Source organism: Eurosta solidaginis, chromosome 5, assembly GCF_040869045.1.
Source record: "Eurosta solidaginis isolate ZX-2024a chromosome 5, ASM4086904v1, whole genome shotgun sequence".
NCBI lineage: Eukaryota > Metazoa > Arthropoda > Insecta > Diptera > Tephritidae > Eurosta > Eurosta solidaginis.
In genome coordinates, this window is record NC_090323.1 from 20,635,486 (window position 1) to 20,647,052 (window position 11,567).

The 11,567-nt window shown below is 31.2% G+C and overlaps 1 protein-coding gene across 1 annotated transcript in view; it reads right to left on the reverse strand.

Moving 5' to 3' along the window:
* Positions 1-11,098, reverse strand: part of ftz-f1 (ftz transcription factor 1) — a 54,098-nt gene extending 43,000 nt beyond the window's left edge. Inside the window, exon 1 of the mRNA XM_067791798.1 lies at positions 8,846-11,098. Within this exon, the coding sequence (XP_067647899.1) occupies positions 8,846-9,824 (979 nt within the window). The 5' untranslated portion in view covers positions 9,825-11,098. The remainder of the gene's footprint in view (positions 1-8,845) is intronic.
* Positions 11,099-11,567: the final 469 nt, after the last annotated feature.

Below are 11,567 nucleotides of genomic sequence, written 5' to 3' on the forward strand. Positions count from 1 at the left end.
ACCAGTGACTTTAAGGACCCTATGACACTTTATATATCCTTGGTCAGAAGTGAGCTTGAATATTGCTGAATAATATGGTATCCTTTCTATGAATCTAACTCCTATAAATCTGGGAAAGTTCAAAAAATTTTTACAAAAATTGCTTCACTGGCCAGCCGGCCTCCCACATATACCAGCAGGCACAAATTGCTTGGTCTTCAGGCTTTGCATGACAGAAGAACAGCATGAGTGGGATGCTTGCCAATAATGTTATAAACTTTAGCACGAATTGCTCTGATTTATCTAATTTGTTCATTCCATATATGCCACTGCGTGCACTTCGGCATAATAGATTACACAAGCCGACAGAATTTCAGACCCAGAAACCGGACTATATATTTTCGAAGGATTTTGATGCGATAAATTGAAATCTGGCCTCAAAATTGCTGCATTAGCTCTGGTTTTCGAGATATCCTAACCTAAAAGGGCAAAAAACTCAGTTTTTGCCCATATTTGAGGTTATGTAGCCTTGCAGATGTTTCTTTCACCAAAATAATAGGCTGGCATCTTTAAGTAGAAGTCTTCTTCTTTCAGGGTTAAGTGGGTTAGGCTGCTTGCGGTATGATAGGGGTGATTTCTAGAGGTTAGGGCTGTGTGTGACTTGGTACCCGAGGGTTAGATCGTGTAGGGGTGTGGTGCGTTAGCACACTTATGGTATGAGAAAAAATTTTAAGAAAATTAAGACCCAATTCAAGAAAATTAGTAATCGACTATATTATGTCTATGTTATCTCAATCGATTTTCAGGTGTAGGAAAATTTAGAAACATGAAAAGTTTAAAATGCGATATCTCAGCGAAAAAAAGTGAGCAAGCTCAACGCCATTTGAAAGAAGAAGACTCGTATTTAAAGATACCATCCTTTAATATTGGCGAAAGAAAACATCTATAGGGGTACATAACCTCAAATATGGGGAAAAACGGTGTTTTTTGCACTTTTAAGTTAGGATATCTCGAAAACCAGAGCTGATAGAACAATTCTGAAGCCAGATTTGGATTCAGCGCATCATAAACCTACGGAAACATATAGTCTGATTTCTGGGTCTGACTGTTGGTTAAATTTTGTCGGCCTGTGTTATTTATCGAAATAACTCATAAAACGAATTATGCTATGAATGAACCTATAACTAGGACTGTATATCTAACAAATCGATTCAGTAGTGTTATTAATTTTAATAACAGCTTATATAAGTTTAAGCTTGACTTGTTTTCTATTTTTAACTAGTCTGTAAAAAAGCATGTAGTTATCGACATGTAAGAATCGAAGTAGATTATGGTCAGCGCAAAGAATTTATCAAACACCAAAGGCATGTCTCAATTGGGTGAATAAAATTTCAAGGGGTTGTGTTACAACCCTCTCAAGGGGTTGCCAGCGCAATATATAGCTTCTCCAAACCAATTGTCAACCTCACCTAACCGTGGCGAATCCTGTTTCATTGACAGCCGAGGCTCTGGCGACCCCAAGTTTCTCATGGAACTAGGGTGTAGCGAGGGCGTGACGGCCTAGAAGGTTTAATATGGTCATATAAATCGTTTCCGAGATGGTGGGGCTAGTTAGTACCTTAATAGTGCTTTGTTACCGGAACGTACCGGATCTATATCCGGCAAAGGCCCATCAACATTGGAAACACTCTCCAAAGCCTTTGGGGAGTGTCTTCATCGTGAATACAACAACAACAACTAAGCATGTACTTTTGGACTGAATGAATTAAATAAATAAATAAAATGCGCGTACAAAGAAATTACTAGTAATTCTGATTGATATTATTGACAGGTTGACTTAGCACATTTTTTTTAACAGCTGACGACTTAGCACATTTACACATTATTGCCCACAGCATGTAAAAATTAAAAATTAAAATATTTTTTTTTTTGTGATCGATGTATTTTGAATTCAGTTTTAAAACTGTATTAAAAGAAAATTAAAAAAAAAAAGTTACTTAGCACATTTTCACATTAAGCTAACGATATATGTTTTTTTACAAGGTGATTTTCGAATTAAAAAACAAAAAAAAAGATTTTTTTTTAATTCAAAAGATTATTTTAGACATGTCTGGTCTGAGTATTAATAATTAATGTAAAATAAAAGACAAAAATTAAAAAAAAAAAATAAAACATTGTTTTTCAAAAATTTTAAAAAATTCGCACTAAATTTTCTTGACGAAAGGAGAGCTTTGTTTTTAACTCGGATTTTTTTTTTAATTTTACAAAACATTTCTTAAAATCTTCAATATTTCTTCTAGATATGTATACTTTGAATGTTTCCTTTACGCCGATAAAAAAAAATTTTTTTTTCAAATATGTATTCTAAAAAATTCGCATTAGATTTTCTGGACGAATGAGGGCTGCCTTCTTTTAGCTCGGTTTTTTTTTAGTGTTTCAGAACATTTTTTAAAATCGTCAATATTTTTTCTAGATATGTATACCTTGAATGTTTCCTTTTACGCGAAAAAAAAAGTTTTTTTACTTTAAAAAGTTAAAAAAAGAAAATTTTATAAAAAATTTTGTTTAAAAAGGCCAAAACTTTTCATACTGAATTTTTGGACGAATAGCGGCATTCTCCTTTTTGAATCAGAACAATATTTATTTTTTTTAAAGTTTTTAAAACATCTGTCTTTATTTAATAAGTTTTGCTTCACTAGTTTTGATTGGCATGATTTTTTCAATAACTTTGGTTTGCTTTTAAAAACTGTTTACATTGTATTTTTTCAATTCATGATCATTGTAGATTCATATTTCTTTTTTTTAATAATTTTTTAATTTTTATTAAAAAATTATCTGATTTATGTTTTAATATAGCAATTAAATTAAATTTTCACATTGAAAACAAATTTTGTTTTTGTTATTGATATTAGAGAAAAATTGTAAGTTTACAAACGGCGATGGTTACTAGTAACCAAAACCAATCAATAACAAAAACCATTATATAAAGCAATATGAGCAAAGCTCGCTAATTAAATTTTGTTTTTATTTGTATTTAATAATATATTATATATAAAATTAAAATTTTTTAAGAAACCTTTTTTTACTTTATTTTAATTACATTTACATTTTTTTCTTAAGTTTTTGTGCATTTGTGATTTGATATTTTTAAATTTGAAAGTTTTTTCATTTCATAACATTGGGCTTTGTTTTTGCTTTACTTTTATTATATTTAAATATTATTTTCAGTTTTTGATATTTGTGATTTGTAACACATTATTAATGAAAATTTTGTTTGATATGCTATTAATATTGTTATTGCGAAAGCAAATTTTAATTTAATAATTTTTTTCAGAACAATTTTTATGTTAAAAATCAATTTTTTCATCTGAAAAAATATTTTTCTTACTTTACAAAAATATTTTTTATTTTTTTGTCATTTTACATAAAATATATTATGATTTTTTTTAATATTTGTTTTTGATATTTAAAATTTATAATTGAGTTTTTCATGCAACTTTGGTTTTAAATTTTTTTATGCTTATTACTTAAAAAAGAAATGTGTTTATTGTTTTTTGAAAAGAAAATTTTATCTTAAGTAAATAATTTTGGTATTTAAGAAATTTGTTTTCATATGTGTTTTAATTAGCGAGCTTTGCTCATATTGCTTTATACAATGGTTTTTGTAATTGATTTTAGAGAAAAACATATAAACAATATAAACAAAAAGGCAACTCTTAGAGACCAATTGTACAGCGAACAACAGGACATTCACATGGCTTAGCAGCTAAAAGGCTTGCACTGATATGAATGTTGGAGATTCGAGTTCAACCCTCAGCTCCCGAAAAGCTAGCTGATGAAGAAGTGAAATTCAGAAACATGTCCTAGTAACCATCGCCGTTTGTAAACTTACAATTTTTCTCTAATATCAATTACGAAATTTGTTTTCTTACGTTACATTAATTATGCTTAGAAATTTTTTTGAAAGATTCTCACATTTTTTATTTGTAAAAGTTTTATTTATTTAACGTAATATTTTTGGTTTTTATTTCAAATATTTTTTTTATAAAATGACGATTAAATCAAAGATCATAAATTAAAAACTAAATAAAACTTTTGTGAATTTTTTTCAAGATGTTCTTTTCAAATTTATTTTCTAGATTTTTTATTTTTGTATAGTATGTTAAGTACAGATATACAAATTTTATGTTTTTGGAAGTGTTTTAGTTACAATTTTGTTTTTAATTTAAGCAAATCATATAAATATACTTATTTTTTTCTAATTTAGTAATATTTGTAATTATTTTAAAATATTCAGATTGTTAATTCATTTATTTTAATGCTGTTCTTTTTTTTTAATTATTTTAATATATTCGTTATTTTAAAAATAAATTTTTTTAATCGTTTTTCTATTTTTATTTTATTTTACGATTTTTTTAGCTTAAGATTCTTATTTATATTATTAAATAAATAAATACATTTTTCAGGTTATCAAGTGTTATTTTCTGCTGCTTTTAATTCTTTAAAATTGTTTTAGTATCTTTATTTTTTTTTATTATTTTTCTAATATATTTGTTTAGTTTTACATTGATATTAGGATTTAAGAATTCTGTAGAAACGGCGTTTTGTTATTCCTTTTAACGAATTTTGAGCTATTAATTTTTCGCTTTTTATTTCATTTATGATTTTTGTTGAATTTTTTGTTACTTTAGTCAGTTTTTTTTTTTTTGATAAGCTGTTTTCATTATTTTTTAAATTTTATTATTTAGATTTCTGTTTAAATGATTTTCTGAAAGAATTTATTTGTTCAATTTAACGCATTTTCAGATTTTCAAAGTTCTATTGATCATCTTTTTCAGTATTTTTTATTATTTTAATTTATATATATTGTGGCATCTTAATAAAATTTAGTACCAAACAGTTGTAAATCAAATGCGACCCTGTTGCAATATTAGATTAAATAATTAATTTAAGTTAAGTGGCATCCCTGGTGTAGCAGAAAAGAAATATGAAAAGGAGAACCGAAAAAAGAGTGAGTCGTTATTTAGCTTTGGAAAGAAATACAAGCGTCTTACAATATATATATATATTTTTGTCATTTAGTCTATGTGAGGTCCTCATGGATTGGCCAGTTCGACCTAACCTAACTTTGTACGCTTTTTCTAAAACAAAAATGTTAAAAGTTTCTGTAAGATTAATGTATATGCCCTACACAAATATTTTGTGTAAACAAAATTTGTTTATATAGCATATTAATATAAAAGTTGATATTAAAAACATATTCAAGGTTGCAGAAAAATAAATTGAAAATTCAGCAAAAAATTTCCGAAATTTTTTGAATATTTTTTTAAATTTAATCAATTATGTGAAAATTACGAAAAAAAAAGTTTTTCCTCACGAATAGCTACTTTGATATTAAAAATATTAACTAAAAAGTTAGAGGTCCGTTAATAAACAATAAAACCATATAAACTATTTTTAATATGCTGAAGACTTTGACTGATCGTTTTTTGTAACATTTTAATTAAACTTTTTTTTTTATTTTAATTATTTTCTATATTTATGATAGAAATATTCCACGAAACTCGAAAAAAATGTTTGTTAATATTTTAAATCTTTTGTGTAATAAAAAATTTTGAGCCTTTTTTAAATATATTATTTTTTCTAACCTTTTTATGTTATTGAAATTTCTTGCCAATTAGTTCACCCTTGTTAAAGTATGCTTATATTGTTTTAATTATCATTTATTTTATTTAAAATTTTTGCTAAATTTCCGTTAAAGTCTTAGTAAAGCTCTTTTCCACTTTTTCTTTCATTTCGTTTCACACATTTTCACGGTTACTGCCAAATGTTGCATGCCTCATATAAATTTATTACTTTCATGTCCTGTTATTGTTACTATCGAGCACACAAATCGATAAGCAAATCTACGTTGATACACATACATATGTTTCTTTGTATTAACCATTTACATATGTATGTATGATTGCTGGTGTATCTAAAAGTAAGCGAAGCTCCTTAAAGCTATCTCGCTAGACTCCACCCTATAGCTTACACCCTCTACTTATATTAAAATTACTAACAGCCAAACTAAAACGTGGCTTTATATACCATTTTATGTACTTATGTATGTATATGTGTGTATGTATGTACATATGTGTGCACTCAATTTCTTCTTGTTAATCTAGCAAAACGTTTCTGGTGCACCAAACAATTTTGTACATACCCAGCGGACCAAGTTTGATTAATTTGCGAGGCTTCGCAAAATGCTCAGAATTGTGCTCATATGTAAGTAAAAGACGATAGAAACTTTATTTTTATCGCCAAAAACCTGTAAACAAGCTCCTACGCGAACAAAGAGCGATAGAAAATTTATTTACCGCATATCACTCGCTTAATGTTTGCAGGAATTCTCGCAAGTGAGCAAAGAACGATGCTCTTTGTGGCGCAAAACACCTTCTTATGAGCTTTACAACATGTGTTTTGTGACAAAAACCAAAATGCAGACAAAATAACGGTTCATAATTTCGTATATAGCGTTATTTCTTCTATCGATGCGCAGCGCAAATAAGAAATAAAACAATTTTTTAGTTCTATGATATCCGTGAAAGTGAATACTTGAGAGCTGTGTTTGAAAAATTATTTAATAATTATTATACGCACATAAATACTGTGCAAAGTAAGTATAAACGCCTCAAGTGCGCTTCATGTATTTAATATAGGGAAACACAACTGTAAACGGAACAACTGAAAAATTCGCGCATCCTATTTCTTGTGATCATTTTGCAATATCCTCTTTATTACTTATATAATATTGTTTCCGACTCAGGAAAAAGATTTTTTCAGTATCTAATTTGAGTCGAAAATGTATCAAACGAAATATTTTATCCGACTACGCAGAAGTATCAAAAAAAGCCTATAAAAAATATTGCTTAATATTCGCTAGCTTTATTTGTTGCGACTATCGTAAACAATACTTTTACTGCCACAAACTGAACGACGATGAATCATATTGCTATCGTTTTCAGTTGCGTTTGCGAGAGTTTTATCCGGTTAAATATCGCAAATCGTTCAAATGGGGTATCATTTGTGAGCATTTGGTCTGCTGGGTAATTGTCTCCTCTTCCTTACAATTCTTTATATATACGTGCATATGTATGTGTAGTTAAGGTTTCGGTACTGCATTTAGGCGTACACACGCGTGTTCTTAACTCAAAATATCGATTTTAATTTTCCCAACTATTTAGGCGCCTACGAAACTGCCTAATAAATATTGTAAGAGCGCTAAATCATCTAAATTGCCATGATAGTATAAAATTGAGTATGAAGAGATTTATACACAATTGAGATTGAGCTTCGTTTTGGATAGAAGGGGATTTGTAATAAAATCAAGTCTTTTTCGAAATTTGAAAAAGTAACGCGGGAGAGCCGGAAAGTTTGGAAAACTACTATATAGAGGAATCGATTCGTTATTAGCCAGACAGTTAGATTAGAAATGAGCGCATTCGAAACCATATACAGTATCAGTACACTAACTCAGTTAGAACCATTGCTGGGGAGTGCTGGGGCATCTGCTTTGGAGGTATGAGAGAAAGCCATCTAGAACTGCCCTACTGTCTGAGAAAACGAATTTATTTTCGCACTTCTGCTTGAAACACGCTCTAGTGGTCCAGACTTTACATTGGGGGACTTTTATCGAAGCCATTCCGAAGTAATTTCAGCCCTCTTTGGACAGATTTAGGCAATTAATTTAAAATCAGTAAACCAGAATAGTTCCGTAATTTTTCCAGATCACTTCGGTCAATTAAGAATTGTTGCAGTCTTATTTTGGAGTTATCCAATTCGGGCACATTTATAAAAATGCGTTTTTAAACTTGTTTGATGTTTGCTTTTACGGGACTTAAACCAGGGACCTTTGATGTTTTATGCGACCACGCTTCCATCACACCACGGCGGCTGCCGGTCGGCATAATCATACATAAAAGAAACTTCCGAATTGGTCCCGAAACGAAAAAAATTTTATTTACGAAAACAGTTTGAGCTTTGCAGAAGCTTAAGATTGAAAAAATTAACTAGATTTCGAAAACTGATACAATTTTGAAAATATTTCGATCCTTAAGTGAGACTCGAAATTCCAATATAATTTGTTTGTAAAGCTAATTACAAATTTAAATAAAAAGCGCGCTTCGAAAATATATTGAACATCGCAAAAATGGGCATTCAAAATTTATTTTAGTAGTAAAAAGTATCAAAGGGTTTCATTATTTAGGAAGTAATTAGAATTTCGAAGGTCAGGTACTTAATTTCTGAATACGGTTTAAATAAGTAAGTAATGGAATTCAGCTGTTCTTCTTCGGAGAAAATAAACTATTGCAATACTAATAACTTTCGAACATAGTTTTAATTACCAAACTAATTGGAAAAAAAGGTTTAAGTTTCGAAAATGGTGTGGTTTTCGAAACAATATGAAATATTGGTTTTAATATGGGTAAGAACTTTTTTTAAATAAAAAATTCAACGTCGCACGAACTGAATTTAGAGATAAATTCGAAATTAAAAAATATATAGTATTTTCAGTTTAATTAGGGCTTCTAAAACAATTAGTTTCGAATATTGCTTTGATTTCGAAAAAAACTGCACTTTGGGACAAATTCGAATTTCGAAAAAAGCTCGTCTTGTGAGTTTAATTAGATTCCAAAACAGCTACTTTGAAAATTGCTTCGATTTTGACAAAGATTTCAACTTCGTAAATACGAAATCGAATTTCGAAAAAGTTCGAGTTTAGAAAATAAGAGCTAATATTAATTTTATATGTGGATTGCTTAGATATCAAAAAATATATAGTATATTAAATATACATAGTATTCAAAATCAAATTCTCACTTACCTTCCAATTTCATGCCAACTTCCAAACATTTCTGGAATCTACAATACGGGCAACGCTTACGCTGCGTTTTGTCGATGTGACACGAACGCTCGGCGACGCACGTATACACTTTCTTATTTTGAACGGTGCGTTTGAAGAAACCTTTGCACGATTCACATGTCAGCAAACCATAATGATAACCGCTCACTTTATCACCACAAACAGGACATAACTCCTCGAAGAGATGCTTGAAATCAATACCACCCTCACCCGATTGGCCGGGGGCAGCGCTTGTACCACCTGCCGTAATACCCATATGAGCGCTTGATGTGGCGGGTGGTAGGAGTGTCATATAACCGCCAGCAGCATTTGGATTGCCGCCATTAAGAAGCACAACATTGGTGGCACTGCTACTAGCACTACTGCCGCCGCCCGCAGAACCACCACCACCGCCACCGCCTACACTTTGATGCGAATGCGATGACGTATTATCTTGATAACCTGTTGGAAATACGTATTGCGAATCAAAATTATATATATACGAATATGAAAAGTTGGGATTGTTGGCAATATTCTGTTGTTGTTGTTGCTGTTGCTGCTGCAATTGTGGTTGTTGTGTTAGATAGTGTTGTTGTTGATGATGCTGTTGTTGTTGCTGCTGCTGTTGATGATGTTGCTGTTGTTGCTGCTGCTGCTGATGGTGATGATGCGCGCTACTTTGTGCGCCTCCATCACCGCCATTCGTGGAAGCATTAGCGCTGGAGGCGCTTAAATGTAGCGCATAAGCGCTATAATCTGTATCGGCATCATTTAACGCGCTCGCATCGTTATTATTGCGATTTGAAGCGGATGTTGTATTGGCGGCATTCGTTTGACCGCCAGCACCACCCAATGCTGGACTGGATGGTTGTTGTGGGTCCAGCTGCATTGTGAATGGTGACATATTTAGCGACGATATAAACGACGCTGTGGCTTGCTGTTGTTCCATTTCTAATAACATTTTTCTATATATTTGCTTTAGCTTTCAAACGTTTTGCACTATAAAATATGGGGTAGAGGTGGCGACCAGCGTACACAGCACATTTAGGGAACACGAATGGTGGCGAATTGGTACGAAGTTGGACGAAAGCGCGTATATGCGTAGAGGTAGCGCTGCGCTTTGTTAAAGATGTTGCTTGTTTCTAGCGAGCGCGCTGTTTTGGTAGAGAACGCGCAGTGCGTCAAATATAACTGGAGAAAATTTATTTTCCTTTCGTGCGCTATTACTGCTTCAGTGCTTAGCTATGACTACGGGATACTTTTGGACGGACGAAAGAAAATCCATACACATTTAAACTGCTAACTTATATATTGAATGTGCTCAATTTTGTTTAGCTCTTAACAGGTAAAGGTTGCTTTGTAAGGTATCTTGGTACTACGGTAGCTTGGTGATTTAGGTAGTTCGTCAGGTAGCAAGGTTATGTCTTTCTTTTACGCTTCACTAAATGCGCTAGCGTTTAGGTAATTTGTTGACTAATTTGGGTGCGTTTATAATAGTTATTGATAGAAAACGTTACGCCTCACAGCAATTTACTGTTGCGTTCAAAAAAATACACACATACATACACGCCGCACACGCGCGCGCACACACACAATCCAAACGATCGTTCTATCTCTTACTAACTGCTTAGGCGTTGCGCGCGCTCTTGCTCTTTTTAACTACGGTCTGCGCGCGCCTTGACTGCTGACACACACGTCGGCGCACAGTTGTTGTGATGACAATATTTTGACGTTCGACGTTTCGAAATAATTTACCATGCACAAATTAACACCTCTTTTAATGACCCAAATGCACAAAACTGCAGGAGTTATATACAATACAATGATTTGGAAAAAAATATTTATCGACTGCGTAGGGATCACACACGGTATGTTTGCTTGTTTTTATGTGTAAAAATACGCCTTCGCACTGTTTAAGGTACGCCTTTTGTTGTTTTTATAATTTTATGATTTCGGCTTTTAACTAGCTTGTTTGCTTTGCGCTGCGTTGAACAATGGATTCTTGTTGTCACCCTAAAATTTTTTTTAATTTTTGTGTTTTATTGTTAATATTTTTTGTATAAATTTTTTTCTTGCAATTTTCCTTCCTTTTGCCTTCGTTGTTGGTTTTGGTTGCTGTTATAATTATTTTTGTTTATTTCACAGCAATATAAATGTGTTAACAAAATATTTTGTAATAGTTTTCTTGGTAAATTTAATAGCCTTGTTTAATATAATTTGATAATTTTGATTGACCTTTAGGGCAGATTATTGAATAAAGCTTCTTTTTTAGTAGTATTCAAAATATATTTATTTTTCGATATTTCGACTTCAATCTGAAGTGATCATCAAGAATACATATGGATATGTATGATCGACTGTATTGTTGTTTTTTCGGTGTGCTCTCCGATTTTCCATTTTATTGGTAAATTTAAAAGCCTTGTTTAATATAATTTGATAATTTTGATTCAGCTTTAGGCCAGATTATTGAATAAAACTTCTTTTTTAGTAGTATTCAAAATATATTTATTTTTCGATATTTCGACTTCAATCTGAAGTCGTCATCAAGAATACATATGGATATGTATGATCGACAGTCGATAAATATATTTTGAATACTACTAAAAAAGAAGTTTTATTCATTAATCTGGCCTAAAGCTCAATCAAAATTATCAAATTGTAATAGTTTTCTGCAACAAAAGCAACAACGCAATTTTCATTTTAC